This window comes from Channa argus, chromosome 14 (assembly GCF_033026475.1).
Source record: "Channa argus isolate prfri chromosome 14, Channa argus male v1.0, whole genome shotgun sequence".
In the NCBI taxonomy this organism is placed as follows: Eukaryota; Metazoa; Chordata; class Actinopteri; order Anabantiformes; family Channidae; genus Channa; species Channa argus.
This window is the reverse complement of record NC_090210.1, coordinates 21,445,147-21,464,508: the sequence shown is the minus strand read 5'-3', so window position 1 is coordinate 21,464,508 and position 19,362 is coordinate 21,445,147. Positions and strand designations below refer to the sequence as shown.

Genomic DNA, 19,362 nt, shown 5'->3' with positions numbered 1-19,362 from the left:
CACTTGGTGTCATCTTTATTGGTCGACATCTTCTTAGGAGGGACACTGGTGTAGAGTGTTTGTACATCATCTGCCTGATATTAGACAAGACGAGTCCAAACTCTCTAGAAACACTTTTGCAACCCTTTTCAGCCTGGTGAGCTTCAACTGCTCCATGACTCACTTTTACAACCCTGTGCTGTCAAAATCAGACTTTGGTAGTGAAGACCTGGATTTCTGATGATCAGATGATCAATTGGTTTTCCATTTTCTTTAGAGCATGATGCTTTAGAGCATATTTGTATAAGAAGATAAATACTGTACTTAGGAGTTCAAAAAACTTTAAGTGCAAATGTACATTAAACCAAACTTTTGGATTCAGTGAGTTACTGTAGGTTGGTTTCTGTATTAGTGAGGGGTTTAGCAGAAAAGCCCTGCACACTTTATACCATACAATATCATACTGACATACTATTGGCCAATATCTTTGGATTAGACCTACTGTATACCTCAGACAATAGACCAACTTTTGGATAAAATTTTTGATAAATAAAAAGTGGATCTAAATACATGGGATGGTCCTATGTTCACCACAGCTGTTTGTGGCCGTCGATACAAATGATCTTCATAATTTACAGCCACATTTTCTCATGTAGCCCCATCCTGATGTTTGTTAAGCAGCAGCATAGACTGATCTACAAAGAGGCTCTTCAGATCGGTCCCTTCAAATCGAGGGACTCTAAAGCGCCCGTCAGGGCACAAAAGCTCAAATTCTCGTTTTAACACATGAAAAGAGTCAGAGTAGATGCTGTTTTCAAGCATGCTCCTGTTGTTGGGAGCAGCTTGAAACGAGGCCCTTTATCTTTGAAGAGATACGGTATTTAACAGATGACTGCTACAGTACAACATGACACTCTTGGTGGCTGACTTTAAAGACAGGAGACGAATCTCACCGTTGCTTTATCTTATTACGAATAACCTTTACACGAGGGACCCATTAAAGACGAGCATCAATCGTTACTCCTAAGTATTTGCAAGAGGATTATCACTGGGGGAAGGTGTTAGGAGGAAGACAAAAATGTATTTCCTCATTTATGTATTAATATTAAGGGAATTGTCTACACACATTTATTTAACCCGGGTTCAGACGGAGGTCATCAGACAAAAAGACCGTATGGTGGAATCATGAGGGTTTTCCAAGAGCACCTGGTTAAGTATCGCAGGTAAGGATCCTCCTTAATGTGTGTGGTGTGTTTCATTCTAGTTTGCCGTACGCAGTTTGCTTTTTTTATTCAATGGAGCGTTTGTGTATTAATTTGCCTGCATATCTTGTTACAGTTTACTAACACTTTGTTTGTTGGTTATTTAATTCACCTGTTCGTTGGTGTTAGTTTTCCCTCTTCAGGTGTCAAGTTTACATTTCTGCTGTGTAACTGAAAGCCCGCTTTCATTTTAATGCACTGTAAATAATGCACAGTTCCAATTCCCACTATATTCTGGCTTTTGTGTAATTGAATATTTCTGTCACATAATAGTCAACAAAGGTGTTGAATTACCTTCGTTCTAGTCTTAAAAGCCTTAAATTTACCTTCGTTAACCCTTCAGAAATCCTGCACTTGCGCAGCTTTGGCAGGTGGAGAAATCTAACGCGGCTGCCGTGTGGCGTTGGTTGCTAAGTAGTGACTGCACAGTTGCTGTTAGGGGGACGGTTTTACTTTATGGTGCGGCAGCAAAGAGGAGACAGTCCCTTTTATTACAGCGTAATTCTTGGATTTAGGATGATGAGCTTAGTTTGCCCAGAGCACTTTAACCTGCACCCAGATCTCATCACTGTCATTTGGAGTGATGTAGTAAATGTGCTTCTGCCCCGCTCCGGGGCATGTGGTGTGTTTCATTAGGCTCTGTCTTACCGGGGCATCTGCCCAGGTGTTTGACATCGATCTGCTCCTGCTTCATACACGACGCCTCCCGGACCAGACAGGGGTTGTTGTAGGAGTTTCCGTCAGTGGCGCACACCGGGTTTTCATTGTGGCCGCTGCAGTCAATGTTGCATATGCACCTGATGAGGAGGAGGAAGGGAGGAAAATAAGAAGTTCTGCCTGGAGTTTGGAGCCAAGTACTAGTTTCTGTCACACAGATGTCATCAGCACTAAATCATTAACGGAGACACACGCAGACTTCTAAATGAAGACACAGCTCATTAATTTTCCACAGTCTGGGTGTCTGCAGATAAAGAGAGCTACACTTTAATACTTTTTCCACACATATAAAAAAAATAAAAAAACACAGCGTGTGCAGGATTGATTTTCATTTACAGACTCTCACAGTAAAGGAGTAAAATAGTTTCCGCAAACATCTCATTAGCAGATGGTCAGTTATTAATAAGCTACCGAGGTTGAGTGGACACTTTAAAGCTCTGCAGAGGATGCTCCATATTTAGTTTTGAACATTTTCTCTCCACAGTCAAAAGCATTTGAATTTCTCTATACCATGACAAAGTGTGTAAAAGCAGCACAAAGGCCAATTCATACTTTCAGTGCTCACACGTGACGTTCCACTTATTCCGGCTGCTGCTAGTATCTCAATAATGCCAGGGCTCAAGCTTGTGTGTGGCTAAAAATAAGTCAACCACATGTTTTGAAATGATGAACTGTATCATTCAGTGTGTTTTAAACCCATGCTGCAGACTGACAAGTGACCAAACTTGATTGATTTCCTCTTTTGTTTTGTAAAACTTCTTAGTTAAAGAACGACACAGTGATTGCAGCGAGTTGAGAAGAGGCTCGAATCTCCAACTTACGATACGTGTACAGATGGAAGTAGTGAGTACTAGGATTTCGTGTAGGATTCAGATTCTGCATGCAGATGTCTGTGCTATGCCGTTGTTAATAGCTTAAAAGATCTATGAAGCCGAAAAAGGTTTAATTTGAGTAAACGTACTTCAGCATGGAAGTTTGGGGGGTTCTGACTGATGACAGTCCCCTTAAAAGAATGAAGAAGTCGTCTGTTTATCATTACATCGATATCTCGGCTTCACATCGACGAACACTCACCAGACGTCCTCTGAATCTTCATCGCACTCTGCTCCGTATTTGCACGTGCTGCACTTCGTGAACTTCTTTCCAATGTCGGAGCCTGAACCTTCATCGTCTGCAAGAAGAAGAAAAAAAGATTTGTGCTTCTCGCTAACAAGGTCTCATATGTCATCGTAAAGGCTCAACTAGTCAAAATGTTTTGTGACGAAAGAAAATAATTCAATGACTTTCTGAGGCGCAGTTGTTCCACCTTTTTATTTTGGCATCTGATAAGTCTCATGGTTGAATGACATTTCAATCCTACACGAAATCGTCATAACAAAATCCTCTAATTACAAAAGATTAACAACCTTGCATTTTAAATCTCCATAGTCAGACATTGTTGCCTGCACCATTCAACCCTCAAAACCAGCAAAAGCCCTCGTACCTGATCAGGGTGTGATTAGCTGATCTTGTGGCTCTGTGCTTCAGCACATTCGATTTCAACTAAGATCATGGTTTGATTTTGATTGTTGTCCTGAAATGCTGTCCAAAGAGTTTTGATACTGTTGCTTCTGTCAGCAGTACAATTATCTGTAAATACCGTAGCACAGAAGCAGTTTCTTTTGCAGCCACACATGTCCAAGCATAATGGAACCAGGCCATGACTGACAGATTAAGTGCTTCGGGTCACAAGTGATTTTTTTCCCACACAATTTCCTATTTGGTTTGTTGATTTTTGGCCACAGAACTTGACTTCACGTGAACTCGACAGCCTGGACTTTCCACTAAGGTTCACTAAGTGATTGCATCTTGTGCTGGCGGTCGACTCTTGACTCAACCTCTGCTCCTCTGTCTACCAGCGGGTTTGTCGTTTTCTAGTTTGTGTGCACCTTTTGTCGATCATGGCAGCTACCTCTGATATCGCTCTTCGAGTTGCCTTTCGATTGCCACAAGTATCTTTTGGGACTGGTCCACTGGCTTTCCAACATGTTTGCACAAAGCAAGGAGAAGCAGCTTTTAGTTTTCAAGCTGCACGTCATTGGATTATATACCTGTAAATGTAACAAGGATTAAAACCTTTCTGGTTTCTCCAGGATTTGACTGAGCAACATTTGCGATTGACTATTTTATTGTATCAGCAAAAGTCTTGCCCCTTTACAGCTTTTAATGTAGCTATTAATTTCTAGTATAATGTGTTGACGGTTTTATGTATTTATCAGACATTATTATCATTGTTTTTCCTTTTTTGTAAAGCACTCTGAGTTTGCGCTACATTAACAAAAGGGCCTTGCCTTTTGTTTGGTCACCTCTGAACGTACAGCCAACTCCGCCTCAATCTCAAGCGCAGAGCTCAGATCGCAAAGTGTCCGATTATTTTTAAAGCTGCAATATGAGCACTTTGTGTTAAACAGACTCACTCTCACATTGATGTGACCCTACTCGAATTTAAGCTGGCACTCTGTACTGTTACAGCATCCATTATTTTATTCCACAACTAACAGAACGTATTTAACCCGGGAAACTAAAGACATTTGAGGAAACGTGTTTGGATTCACGAACCGTGGATCTAAAATATTTTACATGGACACCTGCAAACCTTATTGCAAATATGATCTGCATACAACAATGAACAAATCTGAGTTGAATTCTGGAGTTCAGATGTTTGCTTTGGAGAACGTGAACACATAGAGTGGAATTTGTGCCATTATTCACCTGTGACACCTCTGGAACCAGTCTTTACTCATTTAACATTAAAAACAATCTTTTCAATTGACCGTCAGTGTCAAAGCTCCTGTGTCTCTGTGGAACCTTGGGTATTTATATTTTCATCCCTGAACAACATAATCAGCTTTTATTATTATTATTATTATTATTATTATTATTATTATTTTGGCACTTCTTTCCAGAACAGTGACTTAATTTCATTTCCAAAACAACCTCGAGCTCACACTGCTTCAGTTTCTGTTCCAGTCAGTGCTGCCGTGCCATTAACACTGATGACACAGCTTCTACCATCAACGCAATGGCTCACACACTTTTCTATCAGACACAGCTGAGTGTGCGAGGAGCCTCCTGGAGCTTATCGGCCAAATGGAAACAGAGCCGCACATTATTATCTTATGATATTATTGTTATTATTATCATTCCAGGGGATGTGTTTAATGTCACCTCGCATGGCTGCGTCCATTTTTGCAGCACACGGTAAGTTCGCAGCACATGAGGCGGCACAAAACTGGAACATCAAATATCAAAGGGCTGCAAGGATTATCCACGTCTGCCTTTCATCACGAGAGCCATTTTCATGATTCAACAAGTGTAATTTTGTCATGTAATAGGGGAAAAGCTCAGTGCTATCAAGGTGATTGAAATTAATCCACAGCCAATGTAATGACTGTCCTGCACCTCGCCGCCGCCACAAAATAAAAAGAAATCAAATGATTAGGAGGTGGACTAAAAAAAAAACCCCACATCATTTACTCCAAAAAAAGCAATTCCATAACGTGAAGTATAAAATCATATTCAAGCTTTATTAAGAAAACATGTAGTGAAGCAGGGCTGCAATTACTTCCTCAGTCCAATATTGCCATTGAATTGCCCATGGACTTGCAACACATCACATTTATTTTTAGAAAGGTGTCATGCAGTCAGGCATTTTAGGCCCCAACACTTTCTTAAAACCAGGAAGCATTTTTGGTTTTACTTCTTTTCTTTCACTTAAAAAAAAAATGATTGAGAGAATTAAATGATAAATCATCAAAATAGTTGCAACTTCATTTTTGTTCAAGTAACAAATCAATGGTGGACTAAATTTCTGATCCTGTCTCAGGGAAAAACCTTTTATTGTCCGTCTAAGGTCCAGGGTTTAGAAAACACTGAAGTACCAAGACACCAAAAGAAAAAAAAAGGGACAGTGAGGAGAGAAAGTAGGAATAGAGAAACCACGATCAGACCGAAGAAAACAAAATAAAATGTATTATATGTTGACGAAATTCTCTAAAAATTCGATCCGTCATCTGCCTGATGGATTATTTTACACAACATGAAACATCTTCATCCTAATGGTTGGTTGTGGCTGCAGAAACACTGCAGTGAAGACGTAAAGAGCAATAACATGATGGACACGACGGAAGATGGATGCTGAAGTAAGTGTGTTTGCTTGTGCACCTTGTGTGTGTGTGAGTGTGTGTGTGTGTGTGTGTGCGCCTGCTGGCTGACAGATTGGCCTGCTGCGTGTGGATGTATCGAACACGGAGAGCTCGGTTGGGGCTCGGAGGCTGCAGATCGATGGTCGAGGATCTGCAGCAGAGAGGCTCTTTGTTTGTGTTTGACTCTGCTGACAACATGGTGCCGCCACTTCACCATGACTCCACCCGTGCTGTGACTCCATACACTAAGACCACTACACCCATCATACGCCCCTCATATGTCCTCTGTCTGCACAAAAACACTGCAAGTGGTGGACTTGTTGGATTCTCGGTGGAGCCTAAAAAAAGATTTGCCCCGGTGTATAACACAGTGAATAGAAAGACAGCAATGGTTAAAGAAACCAACACCGGGTGGGGGACTAGATGTAAACTGTCCAACCAGTCATCCAGCACAACCTGTTTTCTGAGAGGACATTTCCAATTTTAGAGGTGTTTACACTGCAGCACCTTTAGAGAAATTCAGGCCGCAAACCTGCGTTATGACAGCAGGAAGCAGAACTTCTGTGTGACTTAATCCGCTGCTTTCTGCTGTCGTAAAATACCAGGTTTATTGACGTCCAAGTGCTAAGTGGAGTCGAATTAGAGTGCAAGATAGTAAGAGGTGGTTCTAATGTTTTGGCCCCCATATTTAAAATGAATGAGGTGAACACAAGATAATAAGTCCAGCTACTCACCTAAAGAGCAAGAATACTGCTGGACAAATGACAAGAACAATGGAGACAATGTGACATGTGGCGTTGTGTTCATCTGGTAAACGTTAGTTTCTAAGGCTGTTAATCACATGCACGCACGCAATCAGGTCAAGGTCTGTTAAATGCTGTAGGTCTTATTCAGAATAAATTGTTGAAGGACGATGATGATGATGATGATTTTCCTTGCTTGACTGGTTGAAAACACTGTTTAAAATGTAGAGACCAATCAGGTCCTGCAGTGATGTTGCTATAGCACCAAGGGTCAAATTAAAGACCTGCTTCATAAATAACAGCGGTCAAACATTTCTTTCGTCAATATGTTTTAACAGGGGCAACGTGGAACATTTTTTACAAACTATAGAATTAACTGCACTGTATCTGACCATGTACAGTTACTGCTTCACCTCATACAGGCCTCAACTCCGTCGACAAGCCCTTAAAGAGTAAATCTGCCAAGTAAAGAGTTTTCTCCAAAATGTAAACACCTACATTAACTCAAATCTAGGAGATGAGTTATATTCGGAGTTTGTCTTACCGCAGGCTACAAGCTAGTAAACTTTTTCTTTTTGAAGACGCCCAATGTGCACAAAAACCCCCACAAATATCAAAAGTAGCCAACATAAACTTATATATGACTCATTTTTCATCTGTCACAGTAGCAGTCCTGTCCAAAGCTGCCACCATTTCTGTCTGAGCTCTCACATTGTTTACCCTGTCAGTCTCTGCAGTCACCACCCTCAGCTGTGAAAAGAAAAAAAAAAAAACGTGGTCCTTTCATCCACACATGACAGCAGAACACGATGATGAAAAAAATAAAGACTCGGCTGATTTGCTCGAAAACGTCCCAACAGCACGAGGACGGTTGGTTGCTCAGACAGAGCGGCTTGTTTCTGAAAACTGATCAATCAAAGCCAGACAGAGATCCATCTCACCATCACATCCTTTATATTGCACAGAGCAGACTGTGAGGCGCCAAGGTTCAGCACGGAGGCAACACGCACACACACACACACACACACACTCACACACAACGTTCACATTATGGAGGCAGGGGAAGGCTAATTAGATGTCAGCTGAAAAGGTTAGAGGATCAAACTGACAGCTCAGGTTGGAAGCTGAGAGCAGCTGAACAGCGTGGAGGTTAAGGTGGCATCTCCTCCAGCTCATACCCAATATTTAGCATTTATATTTAACGTTTTCCTAATCCTGGGCTTCTCATTGTGCTGAGCGTGTCTGCAAAATGTCCCCACGCATTCTCCTACCCGTTACTCCAATATGGTGTCACTTGTGTCAGACATCAGACACACTTCTTCCCCCAATGTCAGTGAGTTTTTTGCATGATGTGTATGTGTTTGTATGTGACTGATTGCCTTCATTTAAAATGTTGTATCTGCACGTTAGTCTTTCCATAATCTGCACTTTTTTCAGTTTGCTTTGCCGCCTCCATGCACCCTGACAGTACTGTCCAACATCTGGACCACACCTGCCTCTCCACACTCCCATTACAACTTGCTTGGGCGTCACAACATTAGCTGCAGCCCCTTATGAAAAGCTCGTTTGTGCTCCACATCTCACGTCACACGGCTTTATTTGAAAAGAGTCACTACCCTTTTTCTCCCAGCGGAGACAGCTTCACAGGTAGATGTTTTTTTTTAAACTCAGGGGGGGTGTGCACATTTAGAGACAAGAACAAACTTGACTCAAGTCGGGTTTAATAATTCATCTCCATCGCCTGTGGGGGAATCACCAGCTCGTCAGCTCCACCCTCATGCAGATGGCGGAGACACCGTCTCTCCGGAGGCCGCCTCCAATTAAACCCCCTCCCCAGCAGTCATATTAAACAACAAACACTGTGGTCGGTGCTCACAGATGGTCACAAAATGTCTCTGTTGCCAGATTTGGCAACAGTGAATATTTCAGCTCGACTCCCACAAGACAGCAAATATCAGCCCGTTCATCTGGGAGGACTTAACAGAGCCTGAAACCCTCCATGTGGCCTTTATTAGAAGAGCTAATATTCACACGCAGGAAGAATAAAAGATTCTCAAATGCTGCATTCGGGCTTCATTCAGCTACGTTCTGACCTCAGTTTCTTCATATCGGCACACACTCACAATACAAGCACTTAATGGCTGTGGAGAGCAGATAAAGACTCGGCTGTAATTGATTTGTGTTTGACTTTCACTTGGAGCAGACGCGAAGCTGGAAATCTTTAAATAGCCCGAAGGAGAAGAGAAAAAAAAAAAAAAAGGAAAGAAAAGAAAGAAAAAAAAAAACACACTCACCATCTCCATCTCCTGAACCAGAGCCGGGATCTGTGAACAGAAACACAACAGAAACAACTATCGGTTACAAATTTCAACTCTTTTCAAGGGGTCAGATCATGAGCACAGACATTGTTCTTCTCCCTGTGGCATTTTGTGAAGTTTGTCTAATGGAAGGACTGTTGATGAAGCCATTTTCATGGTTTACTTCCAGCATGACTTGATAGATCACATGCATCATGTCAGACGGTGAACTGAGCCACTGGTAGCACACATATGTTTAATGTAGCTGTGCTGCATGTATTGCCTTGTCTCTGCTGTGCAGCTTCATCCGGAATTGGACTCTGACAGCATAAATCCTGGCGGGACGGCCTTGAATTAAGAAATGGACGCTGGTCTTTGGAGTTTCTGGCACACCGCTGCTACTGCATCAAGAAATGGACACCGGCTGCTTTAATCAATTAAATTTCACATTTAGCTGCTGCTGCTTCTTTACAGAGTCATGATCAGATTGTTTTTTCGTGGAAAGAGTGAAATGTTCAGGGAGGGAACTGAGATATTATCGATGATTGATGATACTGTCAGGATGATATTGACTAAATGTTAAGGAGTTCGGTTACAAATTGCTAGCGGAGCTCTCTTTAACCCACTAAAAAGACAAAAGTCTTCCCGGATCATTTGATAATGAGAAAATGTTCAACTTGAAGGATTATGTAAGAAGACTGAAACTTTCCTTTCTTATCCTTTTGAAAGGTGCAGGTGGAACAAGGTGCAACACCGCGATGAGGGAAATAAGCACGACCTACTTAACAAATATTGCTACTAACAAAGTGCTTGGTCTTCAGATTTGTCTGTGCTCGGGCTGGTTGGAAGTGGACAGGGCTGTGCTGGAAAAAGTCCCATATTTATAGGTTTAGAAGTTTACGAAATTCCTTTTTCGGAGTTCGGAGTTGAAGAAGCAAGTCCTGATCACTTGAGGCATCCTGTCTTATCTCACTTCATTCAATTTCATCTTTGTTTCAACTTGCTTCTTTTGGTTCTACTTTGAGTAGCACAAGAACAGAAATACCACTAAACTTCCCTTTGACTTCCCTACTTTAAAATATCCCTGTGCTTCTGCATTTGCAGGCCTTGTAGTCTGTGAAGTTGTGGCCTAGGAGTTTCACATTTATGACACCTGCACCTTACCGATTGTATGTGGGAACCTAACTGGCTAAGGGAAAATAAGGGACGGGATATCACTGTGTCCGCCATGTTCCGTGGTTAACGTGTTGGCTTTTCAATGGCAAAAAACTGACAACATTGCGATAAGTTGGGCTGTGAAGGACCCACTCATGGGAATTTGTGTTGCCAGGTTACTGCCAAAGGTTTTTTCCGAAACATTTGAACGAGCCTTCGAAATGGGACGGACCCCTTGACCCCTGAATTGAGACACAGCTTCAGCAGCAAGCAGCCCGCTCACCAACTAACTGCTGTTGTATCACATACTTTCTACTGAAATATTGATGCTGTGTCAGTCACTCAAAAATGTCATTTAGCAAAATGGAAACAAATTTAGCATGGCCCCGTGTCACTGCAGCCACTCAAACATTGGTCGTAGTTGCTCGGCTTATTGCATAACCATGGCCCTGGTAGCACGTCTAAAGCACTTTTCCTTTATGAAGTTCGACTTTGGATGTCAGATCCTGCCGTGACGCTAGTAACTATGGTTACCGAATGGTTGAGATAGGATCTGCCAGTCGTGGGGTTTCTGTAATACAGTCCAAAGATCAAAACCAAGTCTCATTGGATTATTTGTGCTGCCAGAGAGTCAACCACTGTCAAATCCCATCATTGCTCACTTAGTCTCAAGTGTGTGAGATTTCTAACATAAGATCACGAGATCGTTTCTCAGATAAAATCCCCCTGAGCTGATTCAGTGAGGAGGGATTTAGCACAGAAGCAGACACGAGAGGAGTAAGTGTGGCTGAATGTAAAAATTCAAAATTCACACAGTCTTAGTTACTTATAAGGCTGCGAGTTGCTCCCCAGCAGGGGGCGTTTGTTCAATATCATCTTTTTGCTGCTACATAATGTGACGTGACTCAGAGCTGCCCACACATACTGTATATAGTATGTAAATAATGTAAATAGCTGCCACAGTAATAACTTTCCAGTGTTATAAAAATCAAGGGTGTGAGTACTACAATCCTCTGTGCAGTTGGCCTTCATATGCATGAATCTGTTACCCAAATTAAACCCCCCGTGACAGCTGAGACAAACTAGGAAGATGCAGAAGAGAAGTATGGTGACATTTGTAATTTAACATGTCATGCTTTTGATGTCACATAACATTACCTCCGTTACTTCTAGGGTGACATGTTTTGAGTAATTTCCATGAATATTGTTGGCAGTCAATCACTTAAATCTCCCTGTACTGATGTTATTGTATCTGATGATCCATCTTCTCCTCTAAAATGACACCCAGGGAACTGCTTTGAAGAGCAGAAGGACGCCCAAGTTGGCAAAGATAAGAACAGAGGTAACTATGGTAACTGTACACAACACCTCTGAATTACTTCAGGTTTTTTCCTCACCGATCTGTTGCTCTTTTCTGTGTTAAAGCAAAGCGGAGGCAACCACCTGCTGCACAGAGACGTTCCAAATAAGTCACTCACGAATGCACCACAAATTAAATGTTCCGCTAATTTAAAATTTTTTTGTCTTCGAATTAGGCCCGAAGGGTCAATTGTTTTTGTGCAAAGTGACATTAGGTCCGAGTAGAAATGCAAATACACAGGAAGGAATGAAGAAAACATGGTAGACGAGTAGAATATGTTGAAAGGTTCCTGGTTAAATTGAGTCCGTGAATTTCATGCATTAGAAAAAAACAACCTGTGAGTAAGCTGAACTGTAGATCTGTACATTTACCAGCTTCCACTGATCAATAACCTTCAAAGAGCTTATGAAATTAAAAAAAACAAACAAACTTGAACTGTAAGAACTGAAATCTGGTAAAAAAAACAAACAAACAAAACTGGAAAAACCCTTTAAGCACAGTTCTTTTTATACTTATATCAATAATATGAAATGGAAATACTATACCGAAAATCTTAATGGGAAAGTACTTGAATACAGCCTTTGTTCCACGCGGTTTTGTTCATGACTGTGGGGACCCATTAGCTATGCTGCAGCTCAACAAATCAACGAATCCTCTTGTGGATTAAAAGTCGAGTCTTTGTTGCAGCTGATGAATCAGACGCTGCTGCAGCAGGATAGAGTCAATAAAACCTGCAGACGAAATTAAACATGCCTGACCCCTGTGTTTAATGAAGCGGCCCGAAGCTTTTACCGCAGCTCCGTATTTCTTCTGCTGAAACCTGCACTTGAAATTACTGCGGTGTTGTTTGTAATACTCAGATCCGCCATAATATTATGACCAGTGAGCGACGAGGGGAATAAAATGGCACCTGGCACCTGAAGTTGATGTTTTGGAAGCAGACAACATGGGTAAGCGTAAGGATGTTAGTGACTTTGAGAGGAGCCAAATGCCGATGGCTAGACGACTGGGTCAGATCAAGTTTCAAACTGCAGCTCTTGTGAGATAATCTTGGTCTTCGATGGTCAGGATCTGCCAAAAGAGGCCCACGGAACAGAAGCGCCTAAACGGCAACAAGTTCATAATGCATGTGGGAAATTTTCTCAAAACGTTAAAGCTGGTTCTGATAACTGAGAACTGGACCACAGATCATTGGAAGAAGGTGGCCTGATGTGATGAATCAGGGTCTCCCAGGATGCACAACAGGAAAAAGGCAAGTCAGCAGAGGCAGTGTGATGTTGTGGGTAAGATTCTCCAACAAAAATCTCGGGTATTGCCCTTCATCTAGATGTTACTTCAAAACGTACCACGTAACTAATCACTGTTGCTGACCAAATCCACCCAGTCACGGAGACAGAGCACTCAGAATAAGCAGAATAATGCCGTCCACCACACTTCAAAAATGCTCCAAGGGTGGTTTAAGGAACACAACCCTGACTCTCTGTCTTTGGCACATGCTGAAAAAACAAGTCAGATCAATGGAGGCCTCAAATCACAACGTACTGGACTTCAAGGATCTTCCAGTGACGACTTGGTGCCAGATAGCACAGCATCCCTTCAGAGGTCTAGTGGAGTCCTTGCCTTGATGAGTGACGGCCGTTTTGGCTGCAGAACTGACCTGCTCAATACGTATATGCTTAAATAGTCTCTCCCACTGTTGCTGAATTGAAACCTAATAAACAATGAACTGAGCCCTGACAAGGTGAATCCTGACTCAAAGGAAGTCTGTGTTTTCCATTACATTTTTGCTCTTCATGCCTCTTTCAAAGTCTTTTGACCTTGACAGAGATGAAGACAGACAGGTGTGACAATTTCATTTATTACAAGAAAATATACCGGTTTAAAAAAAAAAAAAACTATTCAAAACAGTTTAACAAAAGCAAACAAAGGTCACTCAGAAACCAATTCCACCTTCAATTTTCTGTTCAGTTTACAGTTGGGAACATAAAGTCTCTTAGGAATGATTTGTTCAGAAATATTAAAAGACAGAAACCAGCAAGGGCATTTGTTTTTTTGCCAATTGCCGACAATGGCAAGTTGAAATTTTGTTAAGTTGCAGCTTAAAGAACTCTGCTCTGTTTGTTTAAAGGGTCATTTCACACCAATTCCACAGAGAAAATTTGTTCCACTAAGGAGAAAAAGTTCAGTCTTGACCTTTGGAAAGAAGTGCAAGACCAGAGAGAGGCCATTGAAGGGATCCCACAGTGCAGCTGAGGCTGATGGGAATGTCATTTGTTTAGCAAGTATTTGATGATAAACTAAAGTACTGGACAGATTAAAATATTGACCTGCGACAGCATTAGATAAAAAGTCAGGGGAAAGGCAGATGGTCGGAGTTTCTGTAGATCTGCATGGAGTCATCAGGAATCACATAGGACTTTTTTTTAGTGAGTCAGAACTGAACTTGACCCCCTAATTCAGATTCTGCTTTCCATCGCACTCAGCCTGGTTTGGAAATTAAGTTCTGAGAGCTACACTTTGGCAGCCCCCAGGAAGTTCTAGACACTCGCAGGCGGATGAGGTAGCGGCATGGTGGGACTCTTCTGTGTGACTGAAAAGTGACAACTGACACCTACAAGTTCAGGTTGCTGGAAACATTCTAGTTCAGTTAAGCTGCTACAGTTGAAAAGCCCTTCATCTCAGACCTGCTTTTAAAATCATGGCTTAATAATTTATATTGTACTGGTGCAAAAAAAAATTGTCTATCATTGATACGGTATGTTCGAGGAGAGCTTCAATTGATAAGACCCTCCACAGAATGGAGTGAAACTTAGTTTACTCTTGTTGAGGCTGCTTTTTGTCAGCTTTAGTTGGGTTTTAGATTAAATTATTTGGAATACTACACGGATGCCTCGCTATGTGTAACAATAACCCCCCCCGCCCCTTCCCCTTTCATTTACTGCTCCACTTTTGCTTAACATGCCAGCGTCTGAAATCAGATACACTGTGTACCTGTGTATGTGGACCACGCATCACTACCATGCAGTAGAACATTTCTGGTCTGGATGCTCTGGAAAGCATTTGAAATCATCAACCTGCTTTTCCGGCCCACTGAAACTTTGATTTACTCTTTTGCATTTTTAATATCCTGGTTTGTACAACAGCCTCACAAGGTTATAAAAAGTTCAAGGTAAGAGAAGGCCAGGGTTAGGGAGAAAAAGTTTTTTAACGTCACATTCTCCTCCTTTAACTCTACTGTGTAAAATCTCTTTGCTGCAGGCGTCTGTCTCATCCTTTCTGTCTTTCTACTCTTTCAACAGGACAAAAAAAGTCAAAAAGCCAAGCTTTAAAGAGTAATAACTGTGGCCTGAGGCTGATAGTAGAGGATCAAACCTTTAGCTGTGAAGCTAAACCCACTGCTGCCCTGTGATCAGATCCCAGCGAGGGGGCTCAGCCTTCCTAGCCCCCATAAGCTCACTGTCTGCTCTCTGAGAGAAGCCAAATCGCTGCATTTTCTCCTCCTCTCCTGCTCCTGCTTGGGGAAATAAACTCGGCTGAGCATTCGCCCCATCGCCTCGGCTCACAGCCGCCGAACGCTCCAATTACAGGAAGCATAAATCTCAGGGAGAGGAAATTGCAGAAGGACAAGAGGGAGGCGAGGGGAAGCGAAGGGCATATCGCAGGCGCTGGATCCCGGTGTAACGGGTAATAAGAGCAGAGCGCCGGGCGGTGCCTCCTGGGAAATCAGGCCATTGCCCCTGCAGATGGAGTTGACCGCCACCACCAAGACCACAGCTGCGTTACTATAAGTTTCCTCCACACATTTCTCAAGAGTGAGTTGAAAACATAAACCCTGACTGGTCTGCAGAGATGTCCAGGGCGTCTTCTGGGTGGGTGAGAAAAATGCAAACCTGTTAGCGCTTTGTTTCTGCCTTAGCATGGGTCTGATTTACAGATGGTGACCAGTGTTTGTCCTGGTCTCGGCATCATACGCTGCTACCGTGCAGGTATTTCTGAATGGAACAAGTTTAGTTTTACCCTTGTTGGCTGTTTGGTACGTTTTTCAGCTGTCTTATATGAACTGTCCTCATGCAGTAAACTCCATGTGTCTGTGGCTAACAAGGGGAAAAAAAATCAGCCTCTACACGTTTTATTCCTTTGCAGGAATCTGTTGCTTTAAAGCAGAGGTTCCAATACTTTTCACACCATGTACCACTTTGCACTGAGGTAACTCACCTATTCAGATCCCCCATGATCCTCTACCTACTACTACTCCTCAGGCCTGGTGGCAGATGGAAGCAACTAAAAATAATATAACTCGCTGATTTAGCCGTGCAAATAGCCCCTGAAAGGCTAAATAACAACGTAAAAAACAACCCACCCAGAATTAACGCACAAACACAAACCGCTAATTTGAAACCGCTGTTTGCACTTGCAGCTACAAAACCAAAGTAAGTGTTGTGGTCAAGCTTTCAGTCTTCTCTGTTTTGTTTCAGTGCCGACCTGGGCAGCGCTTCACCTACAGTAAACTACACACACACACACACACACACACACACACACACACACACTAAAAAGCACTGTCCATGGTTCTGAAGAGCTATTTTTACATGAAGCTTCAACCACGGGGGCAAAAAGTTCAGTTCAAATAAGACCCCTCTTCTGGTTTCACCGGGTGGAGCCACGCTTACCATCAGTGCTTGTATGAAGAAGGGATATTAGTAAATCTTGTTTGTGACCTATGCTTTATGATCATAAATCTACAAACCTAAAAATGTATATACATAATTCACTGTAGTTTCAACTTTGGGGATGTGTGTGCTGTAAAACAGTGATGTTAGTTGTTAAAGGAATTACTTACAAAGAAACCAACAACAAAACTAAACGCTACTTCAGGATTATGTTTAGTCCTAAACTAACTAATTTCTTAATTTAGAACTGTTACTTTGATTGACAGCAGAGTTTCTAAGACACTTGATAAATATGAGCCTTGATGACTGACCAGGTGTTTAGACAACAGATGAGGATTTAAAGTAATCACATTACTGCTGTGGATGCGCATAAATGTATTAAAAGGCACTAATCAGATTTCTTTGTGAAGATACAGATTTTTCTTTGATCGCTTGCGTCTTTGACCGAACTGTGTCTGTCCTGTCTGTAACTCCTAGTAAACTCATTATCCTGAACACACAAAGACGAGATCTGTAAACAGAGGAAGCTTCAAAGTTGCTCTTCATCACCTCCTGTGACTAAACGGGTCACTTTGCCTGTGAGTCCTTCGTACGCAAACGTCTGAATAATCTCAAACTGAAAATGAGTTTTGACAAACTGATGCAACATTTATTAAACAGATTTGTCTTTATGACTCATTACATGCTCTCCTGGACTAAAGACAAATCTGAGTGATAAATCCTTATTTCATTTCACTGCTTCCCATCTAAATCCCCAGTATGACCTCTGGAGGGTCCCCACAGTAGGAGACTCTGGCTTGGGAACCAAAGGATTTTTACAGCTCTCATCAAAAGCTGCTAATTAAAATTGATCCATGGTTGATTAACCAGCTCGCTCTCTGGAATCAATCTGACTCATGATGTTTTACAGAGTTCAGAGGAAAAATCGAGGACAAGCGCTCAGCACTCTGTGTTCACTCAATTAAAACATATACATTGACCGTTATCTTAAAACACCATGAAAATACCACAGCACTGTCGTCTTTGAGAGGAATTAAAAATGTTAGCGAGGTGCTCGCAGTCACATCATAAGGTGATCAGCCGATCGTATCCAGAATAATGTGCAATAACGCCGCACAGCTTTGATTCTCATCCGGGTGACGGTTATCCCACAGGTCCTGTTCAGTGGCAGCCGGACATTAAAAAGGTTCCGTCAGTTCTGACCCACTGGCTCAGAGGAGCAGGAACATAAACGCTGTGGAGGAGTCAAGTCGTTGGCACTTTGCTGGTGGGCTGTGGGTCGTGGTCCCACCTGGCTTTCATTTGTTGAGCCACAGGAGTTAAAGTGTGAATCGCAGTGAAACTGGGATCGATAAAGGTAATGTAAATGTCACGCGCCGTGGTGTCGAAGGGCACCTCCTCTCTTGAGAGAGGGCCATTGTAGTTCGACATTAATTGCATCTGTAGCCCCCGTTTGTACCACCGGTCGTCATCGCTGGACATCGCTGTCTTTAAAGACACTTGTCTTTCAGGTGCAGTTGGACTGCTGGGAGCTGGCCCCTCTGTGTTTGTGCAGCGGTTGTTGGATTGTGTTTTCTGCCATTTGGTAGGTTGAACAATGATGCTGTTACTCACTAGAACACCAATCACCTAAAAGTATACAACCCTGTCATATTATTATTAATATTATTTCCATTGACCTCCATCATAATAAGATGGTGGCAGACTTTTTTTGGACCTAAAAATCCCAAATATTTCCCATTGTAAATTGGAGGAAGTGAGTTTAAAAGCAGGATGCAATTCACCGATTAGTTCCTGATCAAAAGAGAAACCCTGTTTGAGTCTGACTTCATAATTAGCCATTTATCATTTTATGAAAGAAGAAACCAGCCATTAAAACACAGCCGATAGAACAAAATGAAGACAAGTGGTGGCTCTTTTTTACCAGACAGCAGCTGAATTATGGCCTCAGACCACACTTACAGAACATTTTAAATGACTGGAACCACCAACTGATGTCCTCGCGCACTCTTCCACTGATCGATATTAGCGTACATGAAGAGTTATTTCAGGTTTCCGTCGCGCTGACCCTGTGTCAACACACTCACCGGCTGAGCAGGGACCGTCAGACACGCGGGAGATCTGCCTCTGCTGTTTGCAGGACGCCTGTCGCCTGTAGCATTCGTTCTGGTAGGTGTCTCCGTTGGAGCCGCACACGGGGATGTAGTTTTTGTGGCACTGCAAATCAAACACAATCAAATGTTAATTAGGTCTCGCAGTGATTCACATGGCACCATCCAAACCTGATGAGGGACGAACCACGATGAGCTGAGCAGCTGTGAACTTTCTGCTTGTTTTACTCCAGAGTTTCAATCACAGAAATGTCAGTAACTGTTCAGAGGCTGAAACTCATATTAATGTAAAAAAAAAAAAACACAGATTATTAAACTTTAATACTTAGGCAATGCATTTGTAAAATTGAGTATTTAAAATGTTTTTTCCTGTTATTTGCTGACTTTAATATCTCTATAAACTTCCTAAACTAGGAACAACATTATACTTAGGCTTTGAAGGTCTTTATTAGTCGCAGTGTTAAACAGTTTTGATCAAAGGTTTTAGAAGCAAACTAATAAAAAATTGGGTCTTTCTGTGGCAGTTTTTTTTAAAGTATGCACGGTTGTTGAGTTTACAAGCAGTTGTTCCTTTCAAAAGGAGTTTGTCTGAAAGGTTTGACTGCACCATCAAGTGAGCTAAACGAAGGAAACTGTAACAACAAGAGGGACAATTAGAAGGTAAGAGGCGAGGATGTTTTTTAAGGTAACTAAGAAAGTGTGTTGAAACTGAGATACTGAGGAAGAGGAGACGAAAGAAAACAAGCAGTCAGTTAAGGAATCGGTGTGTCGTCTTGAACTCAGTCAAATTAAATATAATGGCAGTCGTTCAGCAGTTGCAGGAGGATCAGGAGTTTCCCTTTACTTTGCATGAAGGTTAGGACAGACTAACTTGACAGCCAGAT

At 42.1% G+C, this 19,362-nt stretch overlaps 1 protein-coding gene across 2 annotated transcripts in view; it reads right to left on the bottom strand.

The window, feature by feature from the left end:
- Window positions 1-19,362, bottom strand: part of tmeff1a (transmembrane protein with EGF-like and two follistatin-like domains 1a) — a 79,521-nt gene that overhangs the window by 17,983 nt on the left and 42,176 nt on the right. The window contains exons 3-6 of one of the 2 annotated variants that reach the window (XM_067529180.1): window positions 18,455-18,584; window positions 9,180-9,209; window positions 3,033-3,129; window positions 1,890-2,038 (exon numbers count right to left, since the gene is read on the bottom strand). In XM_067529180.1, the coding sequence (XP_067385281.1) occupies window positions 1,890-2,038; window positions 3,033-3,129; window positions 9,180-9,209; window positions 18,455-18,584 (406 nt within the window). The remainder of the gene's footprint in view (window positions 1-1,889; window positions 2,039-3,032; window positions 3,130-9,179; window positions 9,210-18,454; window positions 18,585-19,362) is intronic. The other variant, XM_067529182.1, reaches the window with a different exon arrangement.